A 25994-nucleotide genomic window follows, 5' to 3' on the forward strand; every position below is an offset into this window, starting at 1 on the left:
TGTGGGGGAGGCGGACGCCGAGCCAGAGTTCCACGACATGGCTGCCACCGAGCCAGAGTTCCACGACATGGCTGCCGCTGAGCCAGAGTTCCACGTCATGGTCGCCAAGCCAGAGTTTCACGTCATGGCTGCCAAGCCAAAGTTCCTCATCATGGTCACTGAGCTAGCGCCATCTTTTGCTCCATGCCACGTCACAGCAACACCTCAGCCTGCATCATGCCACATCACAGCAACGCCTCAGCCTGCTCCATGCCATGTCACAGCAATGCCTCAGAATGCTCCATGCCACGTCACAGCAACGCCTCAGCCTGCTCCATGCCATGTCACAGCAATGCCTCAGAATGCTCCATGCCACGTCACAGCAATGCCTCAGAATGCTCCATGCCACGTCACAGCAACGCCTCAGCCTGCTCCATGCCACGTCACAACCACACCTGAGCAGTTGGACCTGGAGATGGTTCCCGCCCTTATACCCACCCTTAGTTCTCCTGAGCAGGCAAGGGGAACTTTGTTCTTGTTCTCCCATGTCTTGTATTTAAGCCCTCATGTTTGCCATTGTCAAGTATTGAATGTGTATGTGCATAGTAACGTTGTTTATAGTCAAGTCATATTTATAGTTAAGTCATGTTTGTTTTATGTTTCACGTTTGTAGCTAGGGTTACTGGTTATCACGTTTGTAAATAAACTGCACTTGGGTTCTCTCTACACTTCGTCATCGTCATCATCATTGCCAGCAGCCAGCATCGTTACAAATTAATACATACTGTAGATATATTACTAGTAAATTGAAATATAATCATTTTAAAAATGTATCTTTTAAAGAACACTCAAGTGTGAACTCCCTTCAGAGTAACTCTTTCTATTGGCAGTAAAGCATGGGCAAAACACGATAAAATTCACTTAAAGGGAATCACTTACAGTACTTGTTTGTAGTTTTAACACCTTGTTCAACATGAGAGCTGCTTTTTTATGTAATTTTATGTTTTATTTTATAATTTATATTTAAGCAGTGGCAATAGTGATTTTTTTGTACAAATTGTGCAGTCCTGACAATTTTTTTCTCAAATGACACAAATGACACACATTCAGATTTTGAGTAAAATAATCATGATTATCATTTTCACCATTATCGTGCCGCCTTATTCAGTTTTAAGTTGCATTATTCTTACATGTCATGTCAAAAGTCTGGCAAGTAAAAACAAAAAAAATACTGACCAATGGCGATTCTTTTCTTTAAAATAACCAATTAATGTGTTGGATTTATTTAAAATATACAGTATATGTAGCGTTTTTGTGTCACGCTTTTTAAGTAAATTCAATTTATGGTCATTTTATGTCAGCATAAGTAGAAAACCTTTGTTAGATATACACAAATGTATCGGCTCATTCAACTTTATTAAAAAGCTATGTCGCACAAATAAGATTTAAAAACTAATAGCACATTGTTTCAAATTAACTTTAATATTATTGTTTCTACCCAGTTTAATTGGCTTAAAAGTAAATAATGACTGAGGTCAGTCATTAAATAATTGATTCCCCAAAGAAGTGCAGATAAAGCTGCACATCAGCTATGCACACTCACATGCACAAGGAGAAATGACAAAGATTGAACAGGATCCAGCTTCACCAAAGGGAACACTAATCACCCTGGTGACTTTACATAAAACAACTAATTACAGTAAAACAACATCAGTACTACTAAAAAGAGCTTAAATCTCTATGAATTCTTAATAACAACTAATAAAATGCCCCAACAAGTTCCTTTTGACCAGACAAACATACTTAAATTATTCAAGTGTAAGGGCTTCTGGGTGTTCCTATACTTGGTCGTTTGAGTTAGTAGTACTTAAAATCTTAATTTAATGGATTTTTAAGCCAAAGAAGTTCAAGGAACATCTATTTTTCTACTTTATTTATCACCTTATAATCAAGATGTTGTGTTGTACACATGAATGCAAATTAAGTAAAGATAACATTTTTATAAATATGTATGTTTCTGAGTAGAAGCTAATAATTTTCTTACTTTTGAAAGTACTTTTGAGCCAACAAATAATTTTTTTTCAGTTCAATGAATCATTTACATTAAGACCGGAAACGTGTATTATGGAAGTAAATAGGCTACATTTTAAATTCACGTTGACCCGTCACCGATGAAATTAGCTCTTTAATGATATACTGTAATGTATGGACACTAAATGCAGCCCTTCAATTGCATAACTGACACTTATTCAACAAACAGAAATACAACAAATAACTACATAACCCAAATAACTACAAATAACGACATAACCCAAAGTGCAAATAACTAATTGCATGATGAAACCGGCAGTCCACACAAACAGAGGCCTACAGATTATGCAATAGGGACATTGCTCACAACTAGTGACTTAAAGTCTGACAGTAACTGTCTTGAAATGTATTGTTTATAAGGTTTACAATCAACATGTTAAAACACTCTTAAGGAAATTGTATCTCTTAAAAAATCTAGATAAAATCTCTAGTCGATCTCACTCTGCCAGTCTTTCCTAAATGCAAACTACGCAAATCTGTCAAAGATGTTTAAAGTAGTTCAGGTAATGACATAATAATATAGAAGTAGACAAGGCTATGGTTTAGACATGTGAAAGGAGAAAAATGAGCCAGGAATGTGAAACAAAAGAGCATGAAGCTATGTACTATTTTAAAGGCAATTTTAATAAATGTTTAAGGCATGATTTTCAATTACGTTTTTTTCAATGAAACTGCTTAACGAGTACTGTGACATCACAGACCTTAAAGCATAATTTTAAAAATCTGCTGATGTGTATTGTGAGAAGTGCTATGCAAATAAAAATTACTTGGCTTGACTACTATTTATAATATTTAAAATTATATATATATATATTTATATATTAAATATTTAATCTTTACATTATCATTGCAAAACTTATACTCCAGTTGTTGAGCTTCAATATTACAATGCTACATTGAAGGTAATTTCTTAATTTGCATGAGGAATACACATCAAAGCAAGCAAAATCTAAATGTGACATATTTGTTTTAGAAATTAAGAAAGAAGCACATACCTGTTCAATCATGGTGTTTCTGCTGAATGTCAGGTCAATGCTTCAATAAACAATATCTATTAGAACTTTTAGTCCATAGTTTGCACATTTAGAGAAATATTGATGGATTCTCATGTTTACTTTGTATTTCTTGAGAAAAAAAAAACCTTTCATGTTTTCTGGTAAATTATGCTGTTGGAAAAACATTCAGCTGTGAAACTCTCTCTCATATGTGTGTTATTATGTTTTCAGAAAGATAGGTGCAAGAGTGTTATTTTCAGCGAGAATTTAGCTGTCAATCAAAATTTTATTTCATTTATTTCATTGTTCATTTGTCTTATTGCCATTTAAATGTTTCTATCTGTTTTTCAGCCTGTATTCATTTACTTTTGTTCATTGTTTTATTATGTTTGATCTGTTTTATGTTTTAGTTCTTATAGTTTACAAATTATAAAAGTTTATAAAAAGTTTCAAGATTATAAAAAGTCAAAATAAAATGCAAAAACGTAATTTTGTCATCAATGTTAACTTAGCTGATATCATTACTTAGCACTTTGTTTGGCCATTTTAAATGAAGAATTAAAAATGAAAAAATATCTGCTCTCAGGGACCATTCTCAAGTTCATTTGTCCAGCAGCACCAGCACAGACCCTGGTAATGTTCAGCAAGCAAGTACCCTGTCAACTGACCCTGCAGACAGGCCTTATGTTTCTTTTCCTATTATTTATTGAAATTTGGCACCTTAAATACTGTTGGCTTATTGTCAGTATAAAAAGTAATAAATACTAATGTTCCTGAATATTGACTCACTGTATGTTGTTTTACCTTGAAAATGCTTTGAAAAAAAGGCTTAAGGGGTGGGGGATTGTTTTTGTGAGTTACGAACACACTGACAGGGCCACCCACACAAAGTTTTGCTTAGGGCCCCAAAAATCTAGGACGGGCACTGACCTCACTAATTGACTAGTCTGTTGTTGGACTGACTAGTCAACCAGTTTTTGAAACAAAGGCATTTCAAAAAGTAAGGCAGAAAAAATAAATGAAAGGAAGGAAACGATTGAAGCGTTGCGCTTTCATTGCAGTGTTTTGGTGCTCGAGGGCACAAAGGTACAGAGGGAGAGTGAGAGAAACAGCATTAGAGAGCAAGAGACTGCTTGTAGCTTGCTGCTAGGGGACAAAGCCAGTCTAGACTGAATACTAAGCAAAACAGACAGCAGCAGATGCTAGCAGCAGTCTGTTGTCAGGGGAAATGCCTCCCACATGACAACAGAGAAAAGAGCACACAAGTAAACACAAGCCAAAAGGATCTCCCTGTGAACGACAATCCCTCTAACAGAGAGGACAGGGCAAAATTGTTAACTTTATAGAACTTTACAGACCTCACAGAAAGCAGGCTATTTTTATGTAGTAGGCTATTGCCCCGGAATACTTGAGTGCTTCCCAAGAGGTTGAAAATGGCCATATGGGTTTGAATTGGGTATCTGAATTTCTCTTTCTCTCACACACAGACACACAGATGTTGATTTTACTATATTAGTAAGCACATAGGCTGCATCTGAAAGCTGACTTATCAGTTAATGGCTTAACCAAAAGTTTGAATGGACCTCTTAAGGAAATTGGTCACAGAACAGTTTGAAAGGCACCTTATTTTCATCTTACCTCTGTACACAGCTTTCAAAGGCAGCATTTTCCAGCTTTCAGACACAGACATAGTCTCATAGATGCAATGGCTTTTGGTGGTACTCTAGTAGTGAGCACACGCACACACACACACACACACACACACACACACAAACACACACACACACACACTTATATATATATATATATATATACACTACCGGTCAAAAGTTTTGAAACACTTGCCTGAAATGTTTCTCATGATCTTAAAAATATTTTGATCTGAAGGCATATGCTTAAATGTTTGAAATTAGTTTTGTAACAAAAATATAATTGTTTCACCATATTAATTTATTTCATTACAAAACTAAAATGTAATTAAAAAAAAAAGTTTTTGAAATTGATGACAAATAATAAAGAAAAGCAGCCAATAAGTGCCCAACATAGATGGGAACTCCTTCAATACTGTTTAAAAAGCATCCCAGGGTGATACCTCAAGAAGTTGGTTGAGAAAATGTCAAGAGTACATGTCTGCAAATTCTAGGCAAAGGGTGACTACTTTGAAGATGCTAAAATATAACACAGTTTTGGATTTTGTTTAGTCACAACATAATTCCCATAGTTCCATTTATTTTATTCCACAGTTTTGATGACTTTACCATTATTCTAAAATGTGAAAAAAACAAAAACAAAAACAAAAAAAAAAAAAAACAATTATAATAAAGAATGAGTGTTTCAAAACTTTTTGACTGGTAGTGTGTGTGTGTGTGTGTGTGTGTGTGTGTGTATGTATATATATATATATATATATATATATATATATATATATATATATATATATATATAGATAGAGAGATAGATAGTATAGCAAAGCATGTACACACTCACACACACTCCCTCCAGTATGGTATGTTGTAATAACAGGTGGTGAAGGTGGAGGACAGCATTGGTTCTTACCTTGGCTTTGTTGATAGTGCAATGCAGGGCATTGTTCTCCTGATCATACAGAAGGCTGAAGTCCAAAGTGCCGAGTGTGGCTGTGAGGAAACACAGATAAAAAGACATCAACAAACCAGTTTATTTAAAGAGCAGAGCCATTTTGCTTTAATATAGTATATAGTTGGTCAGATGGTCACATTCTGTCTAAATCTTGGCCAGAATAAGCTGTAAAGTATAACTTGATCAACAAACATTCTCAGCTCCTGTAGGGTCACGGCTTCTGAATACAAACATCCCTGCTGATTCTGCCTTGTTTGAAAGCATACAAATCACAGTCAGATCTCATAGTGTATCCTAGAAGATGGTTTTCTGCTTCACTCTGCAGAAACCATCTGGAGTTCAAGACCATCCATTATTAAACATGCTGAGCATCAACTAATCAAATAACCTTGCTGTTAAGCCAATTAAGGTCCTTCATTCTCAAATATATATATACAGTATATATACAGTGTATATATGAACTCACTCACTGAGCACTTTATTAGGAACACCTGTACACCTACTTATTCATGCAATTATGTAATTAGCCAGTTGTGTGGCAGCAGTGCAATGCATAAAATCATGCAGATACGGGTCAGGAGCTTTAGTTCATGCTCACATCAACCATCAGAATGGGGGAAAAATATGATCTCAGTGATTTAGACTGTGGCATGATTGTTGGTGCCAGACGGGCTGGTTTGATTATTTCTGTAACTGCTGATCTCCTGGGATTTTCATGCATAGCAGTCTCTAGAGTTTACTCAGAATGGTGGCAAAAAAAAACAAAAAAAAAGTGGCAGTTCTGTGGACGGAAATGACTTGATGAAAGAGGTCAACAGAGAATGGCCAGACTGGTTGGAACTGACAGAAAGGCTACGGTAACTCAGATAACCACTCTGTACAATTGTAGTGAGCAGAATAGCATCTCAGAATGCACAACACGTCGAATCTTGAGGTGGATGTTAGAGGTCTGCATGGGCCTTAAAATGAAACCTGAACCCAATCCGTACCCGAGACCGTGTGGCCCTACCCGGCCCGAATGATTCCGTCAGATTTTAAGCCCAACCCCGAAAACACTTACTATCTAATTTCTTCTCCTAGCAAGTACTGTTGCAATAAGCCGTATTTTATATAAGTATATAGGCAACATTTATAACAGTACTGAAACACAACAGTTTTAAAATGCACAGCAGCCCCTTAGTACATTAGAGCAGAAGGGAAAAAAGCATTGCCTTACCGTTTATTTGCTGAAACTTCACTTGGTGCAGAACAATCTGGAATAATATGAAATAATGCAACAGTCCCCTCTACGCAGCCTGAACTTGTTTAGAATGTTAAATCTTTGTGACAACTGTGATAAAAATAATCTAGACGCAGTGCAAAGAATGAAACAGAGCACAGGTGTCTCAACATGCGCTTTTGACAATGTAAAGTTCTTTTTAACTTGACATGGCATTTAAAATATGCCGGTCCTGCACGAGACACTGAAGAAAATGCGAGGCGTGGTGCAAGTGTCAAAGACATTCATCCAGTATGTGTTTAAACAATGGGAAAACAGAACAGACGCACGCAATGACACGTTTGGTGTGAACGGCCCCTAATTCGTCCATTCGTGCGTCTGTGAGTGAGAGCGCGTGTGCAAAACAAGTTTGGTAAGCCTGTTTATATTTTCATTAATTACAAACCTGAACCCGACCCGAAGTCCTACTTGAAAAACTGACCCGAACCTGGCCCGAAAGGGTTGCAGACCTCTAGCGGATGGGCTAAAACAGCAGAAGACTACATCAGGTATTTTATGACCACAGTGTTCCTAATAAAGTGCTCACTGAGTGTATATATATATATATATATATATATATATATATATAAATAATTGGTATGCTTTAAGTATATATGTATAGTAGTGAGAATCACCATGGCACCAATTGAAATGAGTTGGGCCTCACACAAGACACTAAAGTATGTGGTGATTTTTGATCACACTTCACCTAAGGTGTATGTGTGTATGATTATTAATATCAGATGGCCCCTCCCTCCATCCTCGTGGCACCAGCTAAGGAGTTTCACCTTAACTGTAAAATAATTTTCCAAATGGACCATTCAATAAATGTAAATAATGTAAATTGGAAGGAGTTGGTCATCTGAATAATCTGAAGGATTCGAGAGCAGACTAACCCTTTAGAGCTCTTCTGTATCATAAACACAAGGTACACACAGTTGTAATAAAATGAGTTTTATTTTCAAAAAGATAAACAAGAATAACTAACAAAACTACAAAATGGTACTAATATGCTAAAAGATAAAATAAATGAATAGGTAAATAAAGTTAATAGAATGGAAAGATGTAAGTGGTTGAATTGGATGTAGCAATGGCAAATATGACTATTATCTTATGGAAAAATAAATAGCTGTTTCTCTGTTAATTAATAAGGTGAAAACCTTATTTCTATTTAAACAAATAACTCTAATTTGCTAGACATTTGATACACAGGTTATGCATTCTAAGGAACATTAGATAATCATAAACTGATAGTATACACTAATTCCAGGGTCTCTGGGAAGAGGTTAAGTAGTGATATTTATGTTCTCCTTGACTGATTGATGAGTTTGGTGATAGCGACGTCTTCCACTGCGGCTCAGGGCCACATTACAGTGGGAAAGGAGCTGGATTCCATTTCAACAGCCTTGGACACAAAGGAGCTGAGGAATGCTGATCTCCTGGAGGCACAGAGAGGGTTCTTGCAATCTGGAACATGCAGATATACAGCCCTTATGTCGGTGCAAGTTTCATCATCTGGAACACGCAGATGTACGAAACTTGAAGAGAAGTTTTGCTCTCCAGAGCTAAACCTTGTCGCTGTAGTTATCTTCCTGGTATAGGGACTCCAAACTTGGCATTGCAATAGTCTCTTGTAGTGAGACTTGGTACTTGGTCAATCTTCTACTGTCTCTCAGATGGACACTGAGAAAATTGGGTGATCTGTTATCCATCTCTGTGAAGCAGAGACATAGCACATTGGATGGTTTGTATTCTGTTACATCTGCCACTCAGGCCAGAGATTCAGAATGTTGATTATTGTTCTGTTATTGCTCCCGAACTCGAACAGCCGGGAACTCAGAACATTAATTATCATTTTGTTATTGCTCCCGAACTCGAACAGCCGGGAACTCAGAACGGAGAAGTGTTATATAAGTATATCCTGTTAACAACCCTCTGGACAGGGACTCAGGACAAAGGTGTGGTCATCTGGAGGATAGTTTTATACCTTCCTGATGAGGAGGAGATTTCAGTTTGGCACTTCTTGTTTCAGGGTTATGACTGGCTGCTGAGATCGGAGGGGGCCCACACAGTGTGGCTCACCCTCCCTTCTCTGTTTGGAATATTTGCATATTTTAATGTACATAGTTAGAACAATGTCTTTAAAGTCTCATATATGCATTGTTCATTTTCCAAACCTCTTCAAAAATACTCTTGGCATTTTTCTGAAGATATAGAGACCAAACATGATATTGGAAGATTAAATATAATGCATGCATTCATTTATACCACCATAGTTCAGTTTGTGTGAACTATTGTGCTAATTGAACAACTGCAATTTACATAAACAATTCTGTAAACAAACATGGAGTGGATGTGTTGCAGTTGGAATCCATTTTAGGTGTAAAAGATTGTGTGTAAAGATTTGTCTTTGTGGCTTCTTTGCTTCAGCTTTTGCTACATGGCAAGTTAATGCTGCTTCGAGAGGTCTTGAAGAATTTTTATGGTCCTTAGCTCAACTCTTGTCCTGGATCAAACCTTAGGATGGAGTTTAAGATGTTGCTAAGAAACCACTCATGGCCAAATGAGAAGTCTTTTCCAATGTATTGGAAAATCTTTCCTGCCTTGTGAGGGGTGTCTGGCAGTTGTCCGAGCAGCTTATCTGATGGCTGTGCTTGGCATTTGTTTGTGTTGTTCCTGCCACGATCCAATAAAAATGGAGCCACTCTTCTTTGCCTTGACAGTAAGAGAGGGGCTCTGCCATAAACTGGCTCCTGGAATGTCATCTGGTCTGATTGATCACCACAATATATATATATATATATATATATATATATATATATATATATATATATAAAGCTCAATGGGGTTAAGATCCATAACACTCTTTTCCAATTATCTGTTGTCCAATGTCTGTGTTTCTTTGTCCACTCTAACCTTTTCTTTTTGTTTTTCTATTTCAAAAGTGGCTTTTTCTTTGCAATTCTTCCCATAAGGCCTGTACCCCTGAGTCTTCTCTTTACTGTTGTACATGAAACTGGTGTTGAGCAGGTAGAATTCAATGAAGCTGTCAGCTGAGGACATGTGAGGTGTCTATTTCTCAAACTAGAGACTCTGATGTACTTATCCTCTTGTTTAGTTGTACATCTGGGCCTTCAACATCTCTTTCTGTCCTTGTTAGAGCCAGTTGTCCTTTGTCTTTGAAGACTGTAGTGTACACCTTTGTATGAAATCTTCAGTTTTTTGGCAATTTCAAGCATTGTCTAGCCTTCATTCCTCAAAACAATGATTGACTGATGAGTTTCTAGAGAAAGCTGTTTCTTTTTTGCCATTTTTGACCTAATATTGACCTTAAGGCATGCTAGTCTATTGCATACTGTGGCAACTCAAAAACAAACACAAATACAATGTTAAGCTTCATTTAACAAACCAAAAAAGCTTTCAGCAGTGTTTGATATAATTGCAAGTGATTTTCTAGTACCAAATTAGCAATTTAGCATGATTACTCAAGGATAAGGTGTTGGCATGATGGCTGCTTGAAATGGGGCCTGTCTAGATTTGATCAAAAATTACTTTTTTCAAATAGTGATGGTGCTGTTTTTCACATCAGTAATGTCCTGACTATACTTTGTGATTCACTTTGGTGAATTAAAGTACCAATTTCCTTCCGAAACAGCTAAATCTGTACATTATTTCAAACATTTGGCCGCCAGTGTATATACACAGATCAGCCACAACATTACAACCACCTGCCTAAAAATGTGTAGGTCCCCCTTGTGCCACCAAAACAGTGCCAACCCGCATCTCAGAATAACATTCTGAGATGCTATTCTTCATACCACAATTGTACAGAGCGGTTTTCTGAGTTACCATAGACTTTGTCAGTTCGAACCAGTCTGGCCATTCTCTGTTGACCTCTCTCAACAACAAGGCATTTCCGTCCACAGAACTGCTGCTCACTGGATGTCTTTTGTTTTTGGCAACATTCGGAGTAAATTCTAGAGACTGTTGTGGGTGAAAATCCCAGGAGATCAGCAGTTACAGAAATACTTAAACCAGCCCATCTGGCACAAATAATCATGCCTCGGTCCAAATCACTGAGATCACATATTTTCCCCATTCTGATGGTTGATGTGAACATTAACTGAAGCTTTTGACCCGTATCTGCATGATTTTATGCACTGCACTGCTGCCACACGATTGGCTGATTAGATAATCGCATGGATGTTTGTTGGTGCCAGACAGGCTGGTATGAGTATTTCTGTAACTGTTGATCTCCTGGGATTTTCACGCACAACAGTCTCTAGAATTTACTCAGAATGGTTAAAAAAAAAAAAAACATCCAGTGAGCGGCAGTTCTGCGGATGGAAACGCCTTGTTGATGAGAGAGGTCAACAGAGAATGGCCAGACTGGTTCGAACTGACAGAGTCTACAGTAACTCAGATAACCACTCTGTACAATTGAGGTGAGAAGAATATCATCTCAGAATGCTATTCTAAGATGTGGGTTGGCGCTGTTTTGGCAGCACGAGGGGGACCTACACATTATTAGGCACGTGGTTTTAATGTTGTGGCTGATCGATGTATATATCCTCCTGACACCCCCGTGTGACTTCTGTGTGAATTTTCCATTTCATTTTTTTTATTTGTAACTAGAAGCACCTAATAAACAAGCAAAAACTATTTTTTTTTTTTTTTGCTCTTTTTCATAAAATGTTTTTTTTTATTTTTTATTGCTTGAGCAAAAAAACTATGTCCTCATATGTGAACAACAGGACTAATTCGGAAATTTTAAGAAATACCAAGTTATAGAAAGATTTAATTATTATAATAGTTTATTATATGTCCAGGAGGATATATACAGTATATATATATATATATATATATATATATATATATATATATATATATATATATATACAGTATATCCAAAAAACACATAAAGGCAGCATAAACGTAATCCATATTACTCCAGTGGCTAAATGAATGTCTTCAGAAGAGATATGATAGTTGTGGGTGAGAAACAGATCAATATTTAAGTCCTTTTTTAACTATAAATTCTCCTCCTTGTCCAGTAGGTGGCTCAAAGAATGTGCTCAAAGAATATGAATCGCTAAAACAAAAGAAGTATAATCTGAAAGTGAATGTGGAGATTGATAGTAAAAAATTACTTAAATATTGATCTGTTTCTCACCCACACATATAATATCACTTCAGAAGACATGGATTAAACCATTGGAGTCATATGGATTACTTTTACGCTGCCTCTATGTGCTTTTGGAGCTTCAAAATGTAGGTACCCATTGACTTACATTGTGAGGACCTACAGAGCTGAAATATTCTTCAAAAAAGAATATTTGTTCAGCAGAAGAAAGAAAGTCATACACATCTGGTATGGCATGAGGGTGAGTAAATGATGAGAGAATTTAAATTTTTGGGTGAACTAACCCTTTAAGGGCACTATGTCCTAATACTACACCCCATGTCAGGCCATGGCATGAAATTGCTTTTGTTGGGCCATTTAATATTGTATGTTGTATTCCAATTTGTTTGTGTGTATTTTAAATACATTTGGTTATATATATATATTAATTTGGTTATATCTAATTTATAATGCATTGTGAAGGCATTATACATGCACTATAGTGCATTCATACTGTATCATAATACACCACATAATAAGTTATAACTTCTCATAAATAATTATAACTACAGTTATAATATATTATAATACTTCCTCTATTCATAATTGTACTTAAGATTATAATGCATTATAACACAAGCAACATCCAATTTTAACACAGCAGAAGTTAATCGTATAAGTGCTGTATAGTGTAAACAGTCAAAAGGCTTTATGATGTTAAGTGGTCTTTGCCTGCTTTAAGTAAAGTTAAAAAATCAATATCTTCTTATAAACAGCCATAACATAAACTTGTAACATACAATACATTAAAAGTCAAACTTATACAGTGGAAGTTATTTATAAAATAAGTCCCCAAATAAGATGCACAAACATTAAAGTTTATTGTATAGAGTTCAGTATAGAATCAGTTTGATTTATATTTATTCTTGGGTGTGTTTACACTCAAGAAGATTGGCTACATGTGTGATCAACATACACATTTTTTCATACATATTCTGAGATATTTTAACCTTTGTAGCTTAACAAGTGTTTTTCGTAAAACCCCAAAATTTACATTGAATGTGTGTTATTTTGTATTTGTGTACTGTATATAACTTCCAGCATGCCTTGTAATGTCTTATAACCACTTAAAATATCGTATGGATGTTAATAATAAGACATTGCTTTTTTCACTTTACTTAAAGCATACCTATTATACAGGTGCATCTCAATAAATTAGAATGTCGTGGAAAAGTTCATTTATTTCAGTAATTCAACTCAAATTGTGAAACTCATGTATTCAATAAATTCAGTGCACACAGACTGAAGTAGTTTAAGTCTTTGGTTCTTTTAATTGTGATGATTTTGGCTCACATTTAACAAAAACCCACCAATTCACTATCTCAACAAATTAGAATATGGTGACATGCCAATCAGCTAATCAACTCAAAACACCTGCAAAGATTTCCTGAGCCTTCAAAATGGTCTCTCAGTTTGGTTCACTAGGCTACACAGTCATGGGGAAGACTGCTGATCTGACAGTTGTCCAGAAGACAATCATTGACACCCTTCACAAGGAGGGTAAGTCACAAACATTCATTGCCAAAGAAGCTGGCTGTTCACAGAGTGCTGTATCCAAGCATGTTAACAGAAAGTTGAGTGGAAGGAAAAAGTGTGGAAGAAAAAGATGCACAACCAACCGAGAGAACCGCAGCTTTATGAGGATTGTCAAGCAAAATTGATTCAAGAATTTGGGTGAACTTCACAAGGAATGGACTGAGGCTGGGGTCAAGGCATCAAGAGCCACCACACATAGACGTGTCAAGGAATTTGGCTACAGTTGTCGTATTCCTCTTGTTAAGCCACTCCTGAACCACAGACAACGTCAGAAGCGTCTTACCTGGGCTAAGGAGAAGAAGAACTGGACTGTTGCCCAGTGGTCCAAAGTCCTCTTTTCAGATGAGAGCATGTTTTGTATTTCATTTGGAAACCAAGGTCCTAGAGTCTGGAGGAAGGGTGGAGAAGCTCATAGCCCAAGTTGCTTGAAGTCCAGTGTTAAGTTTCCACAGTCTGTGATGATTTGGGGTGCAATGTCATCTGCTGGTGTTGGTCCATTGTGTTTTTTGAAAACCAAAGTCACTGCACCCGTTTACCAAGAAATTTTGGAGCACTTCATGCTTCCTTCTGCTGACCAGCTTTTTAAAGATGCTGATTTCATTTTCCAGCAGAATTTGGCACCTGCCCACACTGCCAAAAGCACCAAAAGTTGGTTAAATGACCATGGTGTTGGTGTGCTTGACTGGCCAGCAAACTCACCAGACCTGAACCCCATAGAGAATCTATGGGGTATTGTCAAGAGGAAAATGAGAAACAAGAGACCAAAAAATGCAGATGAGCTGAAGGCCACTGTCAAAGAAACCTGGGCTTCCATACCACCTCAGCAGTGCCACAAACTGATCACCTCCATGCCACGCCAAACTGAGGCAGTAATTAAAGCAAAAGGAGCCCCTACCAAGTATTGAGTACATATACAGTAAATTAACATACTTTCCAGAAGGCCAACAATTCACTAAAAATGTTTTTTTTATTGGTCTTATGATGTATTCTAATTTTTTGAGATAGTGAATTGGTGGGTTTTTGTTAAATGTGAGCCAAAATCATCACAATTAAAAGAACCAAAGACTTAAACTACTTCAGTCTGTGTGCATTGAATTTATTTAATACACGAGTTTCACAATTTGAGTTGAATTACTGAAATAAATGAACTTTTCCACGACATTCTAATTTATTGAGATGCACCTGTATATATATATATATATATATATATATATATATATATATATATATATATATATATATATATATATATATATATATTACATTATAACTTCTGCAGATAAAATTGGATTTTGCTTGTGTTATAAGGTATAACTATGAATAGGTATGTATTATAATTGTGTTCACAATTATTTATGAGAAGTTATAACATATTATAAGATGTATTATGAGACATTACTAATGCATTATAATGCCTTTACAATGCATTATAAATATGGGATTCATAGAAATAGTTACCCTAACTTCTTCTCCAAACAGACTGATCACACTGAGAATTCGGCAACAAAAGTCATCAGTCTGTGCTTACTGAAATTCAAATAACTGCCCCCAGTGGCTGAAGCTGGAAGTGTTATTGAACGTATTTGGGCATGTGCGAGCTCCAGTTTCTTGGTGAAATGTCTACAGAGTGGCGCCATAAGCGAGTTGTATTTTTAGTTGCAAATGATGTAATACAGTCAAAAGGAATGCATATTTTATTAACTCTACACCCCTAACCCAATCCCGAACCATAAACCTAAACATCAGTAAGATTTCAAAATGTAATTTTAAAGCAAAAATGCAACCTCTGAATCGCACTCTTCATTGTATATGTGAACGCGATTACTACCAGAACCTGTGTATCAGGGGTTGTTTATACATCAGTAGCGCTAGAGGGAAATGTACTGACGCATGAATTGGTGTAAAAAAATGGGTGCGTTCCATTTAGAACTGATCATTCCTATGCCCTATTTCCTTTGAAGACTTTCCCAACCACTGTGAGAGCTTTGTAGCACTGAAAGCTGTGGGACTCAAAAATAATGTTTATTTGGAACTCACCTTTTAAGTCATTTTTATTGGAAATTCTGTTTGAAGTAATCTTACAGCGTGGCTATCATGATTGTTCTCTCTTTGAAGTGCCCTTCAGAGGCTGATATATCCTGTTTGGAATGTCTGATGGGGGTTGATTTCAGGGTAAATGAACTTTCTGAAGCAACATGTTGATTTCCTGTGTGATAATGTTGCTCCAAAAGCTAAAAATGTCAATAACATAACAAGGCATTGCTATCACACACACTTGAAGGTTGATCAAGGCTATGATCACATCTTTATTTCATGTGGTAAATGTTTTAACACAGATTAAACAAAGTTTAAAGAACTTTCATTTTTCAATATTCCAAGTGAAAAGTGCCTGTAACTGAAGAATCACCTGTATGTGACAAGAGGCATTGGAGAACACCTGAGGGATTCAGCCAGGCTTGTTTTTAATTAAACAGACTGGCAGCCCATTTGTGAATCCAGTCTTTAATACATTTATGAGAGCATGGCCGTCAGTGATGGGCCTTTCTCTTCTGCAATTACAATGGATTGTATTATCTTATGCTATGAAATTTGACCCCTGCAGGCTATAAATAGATTGTCAGTGTTAAGGAGAGATGAAATGATGGACAGAAGGAACACACAGAAGAATAAAGAGAACAAGAACAGTAATGTTTAGTAGAATGTAAAATAGAGGGGTAGCAGGATTATACATCTAATAACTCGAGGCCACATACCGGCATATGTTCATGTCAGTTTAAGAGCAGCATTACACAACTTCACTCAACCTGTAATCATACACAACCCATCACTTAGTTTCCCACTTTGGAACACTTTACACTTCAACAATGCGCACCTGAAGTGCATTTTACATCAGCAGATCTCAATTGAGAGTGAAGGCCAGCTTGCAAAAAACAAAAAACAAAAAAACTCCCCAGCTTGACAGGCCTTAGGATTTCTCACCCTAAAGGTTTAGTATGAAATACATGTACTTGAATGCCCTCTTATGAAGGTTGATTTCCAACCGCTTCAAGGATAAAACACAACCTTACAAATGAGATGTCTGCCTTTGTGATTGCTTAGATCAAAACAAAGTTTAACCAAATTTCTGTCCATAAGACAGAAAATGGAAGTAATGAGCTTGTGCACTGTGCAACCTCTCCTGGGATTATATTTTTTGAGGTAAGCTTTTGGGGAAAGACAGCATTTTGACCACTATCAGTACAGTGGAAACAAACAGTACAGAAATGAGCAAAAACAAAATGGCATCCACTCTGTCCTTGTCGGATCTGTGGTTTGTTTTAGGCCATTAACGTCACTATTGACTCGGCTTGTCCCCTCTGCTGCAATTAAAAATCTGAATTAGATGACAGGTAGTAATTAAGGATGGCTATCAATGAAATTTAGTAGTGGCATAACTGGATACACATTTGGACATAAAAGAGTTAGTGTAATTAAACACTCAATTAATTGCTCAAGACTGTCAAGATTCGCCAGTAAAACCCAGGCTTATGAAAGAGGTTTTCAATAGACCAAATATTACTCTTCCTATAAGTGGTGCAAGGCAAGCATCACTAGTTGCTTTCACACATACAGCCTTTTCCAGAAAATTAACGGCATTTTTCCGTTTAGAAGTCATGTGTAACTGTGAACAGGACCCGAAATACCAGTAAATCAGCTCTGGCAATTTCCAGGAATTAGAAGTTGTCAAATTACTGGAAAAGTTCAGTTTTGATGCTAACAACGCCATATGATTAATAGTTTGAACACGTATAAGGTCAAGATGCATCTACGTAAGAAGTCTGCTTTCGGCCAGTCGCAAAGTTCTGACGAAGATGTCACAGTTACTCTGCGTCATTTAATGCCTGTAACTCAGGAGTCCAAAAATGTTGTCAAAATGGAAAGATGGTGAAACTGAAGTGCTTCAATAAAGAAATTTGTTGATGGCTTACAGGAACAGCAAGCGATTCTGTTTCTTTTGATAAAATAACTAGCTTCCTATGGGAACAAGGTAATCAGTGAACTAAAAATGCTCTGGACATCACACAGGCTGCATCTGAAAACTAGAAAATGCTGCCTTTGGAGGCGGTATCCGAAGCCATGATAAAAATAAGGTTCCTTTCAAACTGTTCTGAAACCAGTTTCCTTAAGAGTTTCATTCATTCAAAAATTCTATCGGTTAAGCCATTAGGGCTGGGTATTGATACAGATTTCCCGATTCTATTAGATTTAGATTCATATGGGTATAATTTCAGTTATAATGTCCCTTTTGCTTACATATGAAATAAATTCTCTCCCAGCTAATGCTGTTATTAAACAGAGGACCTTCTAACTAGGTACATTAGGAAAATATACATTTTACTAATTATATTTTAATCATTTTTCATCATTTTGGTCTCATTTTAGCTTTTTAAAAATGCACAAATCAATGTATTTAATCACTAAATCTGATATTATATTGCATATATTATATTTTGTTACATGTTTATTGAATTTGTCATATTTACAGGTATTTACATCGATTTGTTGAACACGTGTTAAAACCAGCACTGTCTCTTTAAGAAAGATGACATTTCTGTAAACAGCATCTGAAAATGATTGTATGTTAATGAGAGAGACTCGAATGACTTTATCTCATCTGTCCTACACGTGATTAGAATTAAATGTTTCCTTTTTGTTTCGTTTTTGATCAACAACTGACTGTAAAGAACAGAAAGGGTGTTAAAAGGAACATTATTCAATGACAAATCGGTTGTGTGGATCTTGTTTTGGACATGTATTACACAGAACGAGTCAAACCAAACTTTACTCAACACGCAGTGAAAGGATCTTTCAAATGAAAAGATTGTTCAAATGAAGATTGCGATGCATCGGGAAATATTTTTACCCACCCCCATAAGCCATTAACTGATTAGGCAGCAAAAGTTTTCAGATGCAGCCATCATTTAACAGCATTCTGGTGCTGATGTGTGAATGCTGGCCAAATGGATAAAAGACAGAAAGTTGCTGCATGTGTAAATAGCAGATGTGGTATGTTTACCAGAAAAGGCAATCCAGCAATATTACTGAAAATGAACGGGTTTTATGTGTGTAAATGGGGGCTATAAATATTGTTCATACTTAATGTTAGGGGTTTGTTCAATTTATTAGCTATTACTTTTCTAAGCAATTAGACTTACAATTTTCAACTGGCAGCTGTTAAAACTGGCAAAAAAACAAAAAAACAAAACATGGTTAAATTGAAGGAGAGGGCTGAGCCATATCTAAAGAGCGGACTACAATACAGACTTGGGGGTGAGGTCCCTTTTGACTTGGGCCAGTAAGTAGCTACCTAGCAGCCACCCAGAGCACCCTAGCAACCACCTAGCAATACTCTAGCAGCCACCCAGAACACCCTAGCATTGTGGTGGCAACTTTTATACAGGCAAGCACTACTAAAAATCTAGTTCACAGTAGTGCTGTGCAAGCTACTTCTTATCTTCTTGTTTGCAAAATCCTGCCTTAGTGACTGATGTATGGGATCTGGGGTCTTTTTTTAAATTGTTATATTTATGGGTAACTTTACGGCTTAGCTTGAGTTTGGAGCACTGTGATTGGATAATAAAATATGTGTGACACATGACATTCCATTAAATGTCTTCTGCAAGCTCTAAGCAATTAATTTCTCTTTTCATGTAGCGCCAAATAAAGATGCCTTGCATCTTCTGCAAAACCCCCCACACATAGATAAAATGCATATTTCCACTTTCAGTGTTTACATGCAGAGACTTAGTCATTGCTCATTACATCCACCTCAATCAAGGCCAGTAATAACATCACCAATATTGACTGATTTGACAGACTTTGGTCACTGCTATTGTAACTAAGTATATATCAATATTGTTAGCACATTGTAACCTTTAAATCAAGTGTATCTTAAGAATGTCTGACAGAAAAGGAAAAAAGAGAAGGTTGAGAAGATGAGGGTTTGCTAGTCTTATAGACAGACCTTTAAGTAAATGGCAAAAAGTCTGGTCTACATTGCAGTTTATCCTGGTCAAGAACCACAGCCTTGTAAAGCTACCAACTAGAGTTTATTTCTTTTTACAAGCAGTTTAGGAGTGGGTTTGTTTGAAATAACACTGTTAATTTCAGAATTTATGATTTGATGCCGCTACACAAGCAAATTTAGGCAAATTAAGTAATTATTTAATCCTCGAAAGTACAAGGTATCAACCTTGTAAACACAACTTTTTTTTTCTAAGCAGACTGATAAAAAACCCTTTATGCACTTACTCCCTGAAGTTGCGTGAAGTCAGCCAGTCAGATTATAGCTTACCAGATCGAGAAAGTGCTTTTCAATTTTGTGTGCAACATGCATCAGACAGTCAATGGATGGACTATGGGCAGTCCGGGGACATGCAGTTTGAAGCTGAGACTAAGGGTTTGCTGGTATTTGTAGTCTCATGGATAACAGATCACATGGGCATGAGTTTTATCTTAAAACAAACTAGTAAATATCAAAGCTATCAGAGTTCAAGGCTCAGGGCAGTTTTTGGATCTAACAGGAAGTTGACAGACAGGGAAGATAAAACAAGCTGACATGATGGCACTTGTGAGTAATTCGGCTGAATGGGGTTGATTTCAGGGTAAATGATCTTTTTAAAGCAAAATGTTGATTTCCTGTGTGATCATGTTGTTCAATGTAAGTCTATGGGATTTTTTTGGCTGTTTTTTGTCTGGCAGGTGAAAATCTTCAGTTGCATGTCTGTAGCACAAATGGAGTGGGATGAGTGAAGTTTGACACTTAGGACATTGATCTAAATCCCTAAATTCTAGCCATAACCAGAACAACCTCCCCCCCACCCCAAGAAGTTCTTGTAAGTTAAGAAAAGCACAACAAACAAAACAAAAAAATGAACTGTTAAAAAAAGCCAATGCTTTATATTGAATAATTTTTAAAGCACAGTCACAGAAATAGCCTAAAAGAAATTGAGAGGAAGAGAAGAGAGAGCTAGATTTTTACATTTCCTGAAGAAAATGTGAGTGGTGCTGCCCAAGTATTTTGGGTGCTTAGTGGCCCAAGTAAAAAAAAAAAAACCTCTATGACAGTAGAGTCTTTATGATATTCTGGTCTCTAGAAATGGCTCAGTTCCCTCCTGTAATGTAAGTCCATGGGATTTTCTGCCCATATGTATCATCAGGCAGGCAAAAATCGTATGTCTGATTGTTTAGAAAAGTAATAGCACATCTCTTCTCAACAAACTGTATTTATGGCATCATTCATCATGTCCGTATCACTAACGGTGTATCACTAAAGGTCTGATGCTCCAGTTGAATACATTTCTTAGGCATACTATAGGTTTGAGCATTAGTAATAGTAATGCTTGCCTTAGAAAGCACCACTAATGATAACATACCTGTATAAAGGAGGTAAGTTAGTTACATTTGTGGCATGACCCCATTGTGAGTGCAGCTCAGTCAGGCATCCATTAGTCTTCCTCTCTATCAAGACCCTCAGAGACAAAGGTTTGCTCAAAGCCTCTAATGATTTTCTTATTGATGGTGAGGGCGGCACAGAAGATGAACATCAAATAACTGAATCAAAAAGCATGGCTGAGACAATTAACAATGAGTGCAGTGAGATAGGATTGCATTCTGCATATGTGAGTATTCATGAATCTATAACCTGTTGTCTATAGCTCATCATGAGCATATAAACATCTTCTGTACAGAACACACATATACACAAAAGGAAGCACCAAATCTCTGTCATAATGCCATCTCTTATCTCAGCAGATGGACGCAACATTCTTGATGTCCTTGTCATGTAATTGCCCTACAAGAATGGAAGGATTGTCAGCCAATTTAATGAAAGGTTATATTTGTGGTTGGTCTTTAAGAGAGGCCAGAGACAGTTCTGGGGTATGACACTGATCACTCCTGTCTCTTCAAAACATGACCAAATACTGTAGGCCCACAGTCTGATTTTAAAAATTCTTTCTTTTAGCTTTTTTAGTGGCTGTACTCTATTGTTCAATATACTAAAAGGAATAAAAGACATTCATTGATCGACTGGAGTCGCATGGATTACTTTTATGCTGCCTAAATTTGACCTTTGGACTGTCAAACTGCTGGCACCCATGTACTTCCATTATAAGGACCCGACAGAGCTCTATCTGTTTCTAAAAATCTTCATTTGTGTTTTGCTGAAGAAAGACAGTCATACACATCTGGGATGGCATCAGGGTAAGTGAATAATGAGATAATTTTCATTTTTGGGTGAACTATTCCTTTAATTAAAATGAATTAAAGCAACACAATTCTAGAACACTTTGTCACAACTTTTATTGCGTTCTATCCATTTAAATTTGTAAAACTGAAGTTTACTTAATCCATTTGAGTTGGGACTACATGAATACTTTTTGTGATGTTAATGTAGCATTGATTAAACAGTTTCACTGTTCTCACACTTGCTCACCTGGCATATACTAATGATTACTAAAATAAATTAAGTTGAGCCAACATAAGAAAATTTTGCTTTTATTAATACAATAAAACCTTAGTAAATTAAGTTTTACGAACCTAATAAGGTTGATTATTACCATACTATAACACATTGATTTGACCTAATCCAACAAAATTATATTGACTTAAACTGATTAAAATACATTAAATTGCTTATAAAAACATTGAATATTTGTCAGTTACCCTATTGAAGGGCTGTGCGTCCTTCAGTCTGCACAGTTTTTGAAATGTTGGTCTATACAGTACATGACGACAGATGTCTTTGATTGTTGCTTTGTGTCTCGCTGTTGTTATGTTAAGACCCCTGCATTCTGTACCATTCTGTTGAGCTCCGTTTAGTTGTTTTTGAACACAAGAATAAGTCCTTTTTTGAAAGGCCCATAAGAAACATGTATGATTGGGCATAACCCTAAATCAGACTCATTTTACAAGGCTTCCTTAACCTCATGCGACCCTGCCTCCACATGTGTGGACATTGTATTTTGATTTCGCTATACGCAATGCTTAATTACATTTCAATTAAACCGACTGATCTCAGTTCAGGAGATTCTGTGCTGTCTGTAAAAGGTTAAACTTTCGACAGACAGAGTCATGTGACATAAAAATATGGTGGTGATCGCAGAGGAGTTTGTGTTTAGTAGAAATGCCAACATAACTACATCTGGTAAGAAATCTAATTACGTTTTTATATTGAAACCTGTTTGAATCAAAAGACTAGAGTTTCTAGTTTCATCTAATATGCCATTTAACGCAAAATGGCACGCTGTTAAACACTATGACCACATTCGTGGATTGTATGCTCAGTTTCAGTTAAAATATCCTATATTCACTGTGCATTATCACATTGAGAATGAAAATGTTGCTTTCAGAGGCTTTATATGGAGTTGAAAATTAGGACTGTTCTGAGATGAGTGCAGACAGACAGCACACTGGAGGTTCAGTCATTCACTAAACAGAGAGCAAGGGAGCATCCTATAGCTTTCTATGCAGCTACAGTAAGTGCATTCAATCCAAACTTCCCATTTAAAGTTCAGTTTCAGGCTGTAAATGATGTTTGCACCACTCAACATGTTTGGAAGAGATGGGACAATGGTAATCAGCACATAGATTCAGAATTTATAATGTATAATTTTATTTTAACCTGGTTGGCAGTGATAGGATGATCCTGGCCAATACTTTGAATCAGAATTATTTATGCTAATTTCTGATGTAATGTCTGTAATGTCTCAAAAACATGAATAACCAAGACTCCTGGAAACATAATAAACAATTTGATTAAAAAAATAAAAAAATAAATAAAAAAACTCTATAGCTTGGTATTATTTAAAATTGCACAACTTGGTCTTACTGTCCACTTATGTAGACATACATTTTTTTTTTTTTTTTTTTTTTTTTTTGCATGTGTCTTAGGGGCTACTAGTTACAAATGAAATGGGGAAAGGAAAATGCACACAGCAGTCATGCAGGGGTCTCAGTAGGTTAGGACTGGCAAGTTGTTCATTATTGTTCAGACAATTATGAAATTATAATATATGTCAGGCAGGACAAACATATTCCATACCAGTTCTCACAGATTGAAATTTGTTCAAGGGAATGTGGAGTGTGTATATGTGTGCTTGCTATTAGTACTTGTAGAGGGTGTTTAATGGAATATGGTGTCACCTACACTATCAACTTGAAAAGTACTGGAGGAAAAAGTCACAACAAATTATACTAGACATAACACTACACTGATATATAACAGTGTTGTTAAATGGAGAATGACTTGGGGGAAAAAAAAAAAATTATGTTTCTAAAAAAGAGAAAATATAGACTTCTGTTCTCCTTGAAAAGCCTGAAATTGAAAATACCTGTGGCAACAGCAATGGTGCTGTAAAATTTAGAGAGGAATCACTGGTTATGGTTTCTGTAGGCATCTTGTTCACTGTGCTTTTGTGTTGATGGGCTACAACTGTGGGAGTATGGATGCAGTTTAGTTAACTAGAATGCCCACAGATAGGAAATGAAACTGTTTTGGGTCTATTAGCTGATATTAAAATGCTAATGAATATTTGTATTTTTATATGAATGTGAATTACTTTTGAATTGCTCCTGAATGAATAGTAATTCATACAACAGGAACAGGCTGGTACCAAGACGTGAACTTTGGGCATGACCCGGCCATGCAACAGGGAGTACATACTTAAACAGCCTGAACAAACATCTACCACTTTGTCTAGGGTAGGAAAAGTCCTTTGTCTTCTTCTACTGTGAGTTTAATGTTTGAGTAAATCAGAGAGTGTCCCTGAACAGCAGACACAACACACCCCTTCTTCTGTTATCTGGGGCATGCATGGAGTACTCTGTCCTCTAGCAAGGGATTGATGCGTCCCCATGGCCTGCCCTGCTGTTAGAGGTCTAAAACAAAATGTGTGTCCTGGGGAGTGCAGACCAATAAATCAATGAATGTGACATAAGAATGAATGCCAAGAAAAAAGATTGAGATTCTATATGAAAGAAAAATGACTAATGAGATTTCTTTAATATCAATTTTTTTTTTCTTCTCCTAGACAGTAATGGGTTTAAAGATTTCTTAAAGAAATAAGACAGCAGTATCTCACATGTTCCTCTAGAGTTTCAGAATAGATCTTAGCACTGTTACAACAGACTAATCTCACAGTAAAATCGGAAAGAGTAGGTTGACTTTTCTCTATCAAAATTTGGTCTGTGCTTACCGAAATTCGAAACACTGCCCCCGACGGCCAAAGCGGTATGTGTTGTTGGGCGTATGGGCATGTGTGAACTCCATTTTCTGAGTGAAATGCCCACAGAGGGGCGCCTAAAGCAAGTTGAGAAGCAAGTTGTTTTCAGCTGGCTGTAATACAGTAGAATGCATATTTTATAAACTGTACCCCCCAACCAAACTCTAACCCCAAACCTAAACCTAACCATCAGTGGAGTAAAAATTTAAAGATTGAGGAAAAAATATAACCTCCAAATCATGCTTGTCACTGATTATGCAAACACTATTACTTCCTGGTTAAATGCAGGATCTGAACCCAGGTCTCCGACACTGCTGAAGCATCGTGCTTCTGGTTGTGCCACAAGGGAAGGTAAACACACAGGAGTTGAAGCAAAGATATCCTATAGGCAATGGTGCTCGTCTGTGAGTTGGCATAATAGGGCTGATAGGGAAGTCTCCGAAACAACATGCCGACTTCCAGTGTGATCAGTTGCCAAAATACCAAAGTCTGCAGTAAAGTTTTCAATATGAACTCAAACATTTCTTATCAAACCCTTACAATATCAAATGAGCTATGTTATCCACATTAATTGTATAGCTCTATATTTTTATTAACCATTATCTCACTGGTGTCTCAGGGAAATTTTGGAGAATCATCAAAGACAAAGTTGTTACATAAATGAAATATAACTGAGAACTCCATTAAGTCTCCTAAACAAAGTTGTGTTTACAAGGTCTAAGAGCTCATTTCTGGATTTGTACGTTTGTTCGAGAAGCAACTAAACAAACTTTAAAACAAAACAAACTGTGGTTAGTCGCTTTAAATGTCGGTCAGATGGTCTCTTTCTGCCTAAGTGGGCAGTTCTTGGGCAGAATAAGATGTAAAGTGGACCTGACTTTATGTCAATAGTCAAAAGTTTGGTTACATGAGACTGGCTATGAAAAAGCATCCTCTTTCTCTGGGATATTATGGAAATGGAAAGAGTTGGTAAAAGGATTGACACAGATGGTATGGCTACACGCCAGTGCTGGGCAATAACGGATTACACGTAATCTGGATAACGCAATCAGATAAAAAAAAAATATATGTCGTGTCCTGTTTCTCATTTG

General features: G+C 36.6%; 1 protein-coding gene across 2 annotated transcripts in view; it reads right to left on the reverse strand.

Annotated features, from left to right (window-relative positions):
- LOC127428348 (double C2-like domain-containing protein beta) overlaps positions 1-25994 on the reverse strand; it is a 176774-nt gene that overhangs the window by 116917 nt on the left and 33863 nt on the right. For both annotated transcript variants that reach the window (XM_051676696.1, XM_051676692.1), the window contains exon 2: positions 5622-5701. In XM_051676696.1, the coding sequence (XP_051532656.1) occupies positions 5622-5701 (80 nt within the window). The remainder of the gene's footprint in view (positions 1-5621; positions 5702-25994) is intronic.

This window comes from Myxocyprinus asiaticus, chromosome 3 (assembly GCF_019703515.2).
Source record: "Myxocyprinus asiaticus isolate MX2 ecotype Aquarium Trade chromosome 3, UBuf_Myxa_2, whole genome shotgun sequence".
Taxonomy (NCBI): Eukaryota; Metazoa; Chordata; class Actinopteri; order Cypriniformes; family Catostomidae; genus Myxocyprinus; species Myxocyprinus asiaticus.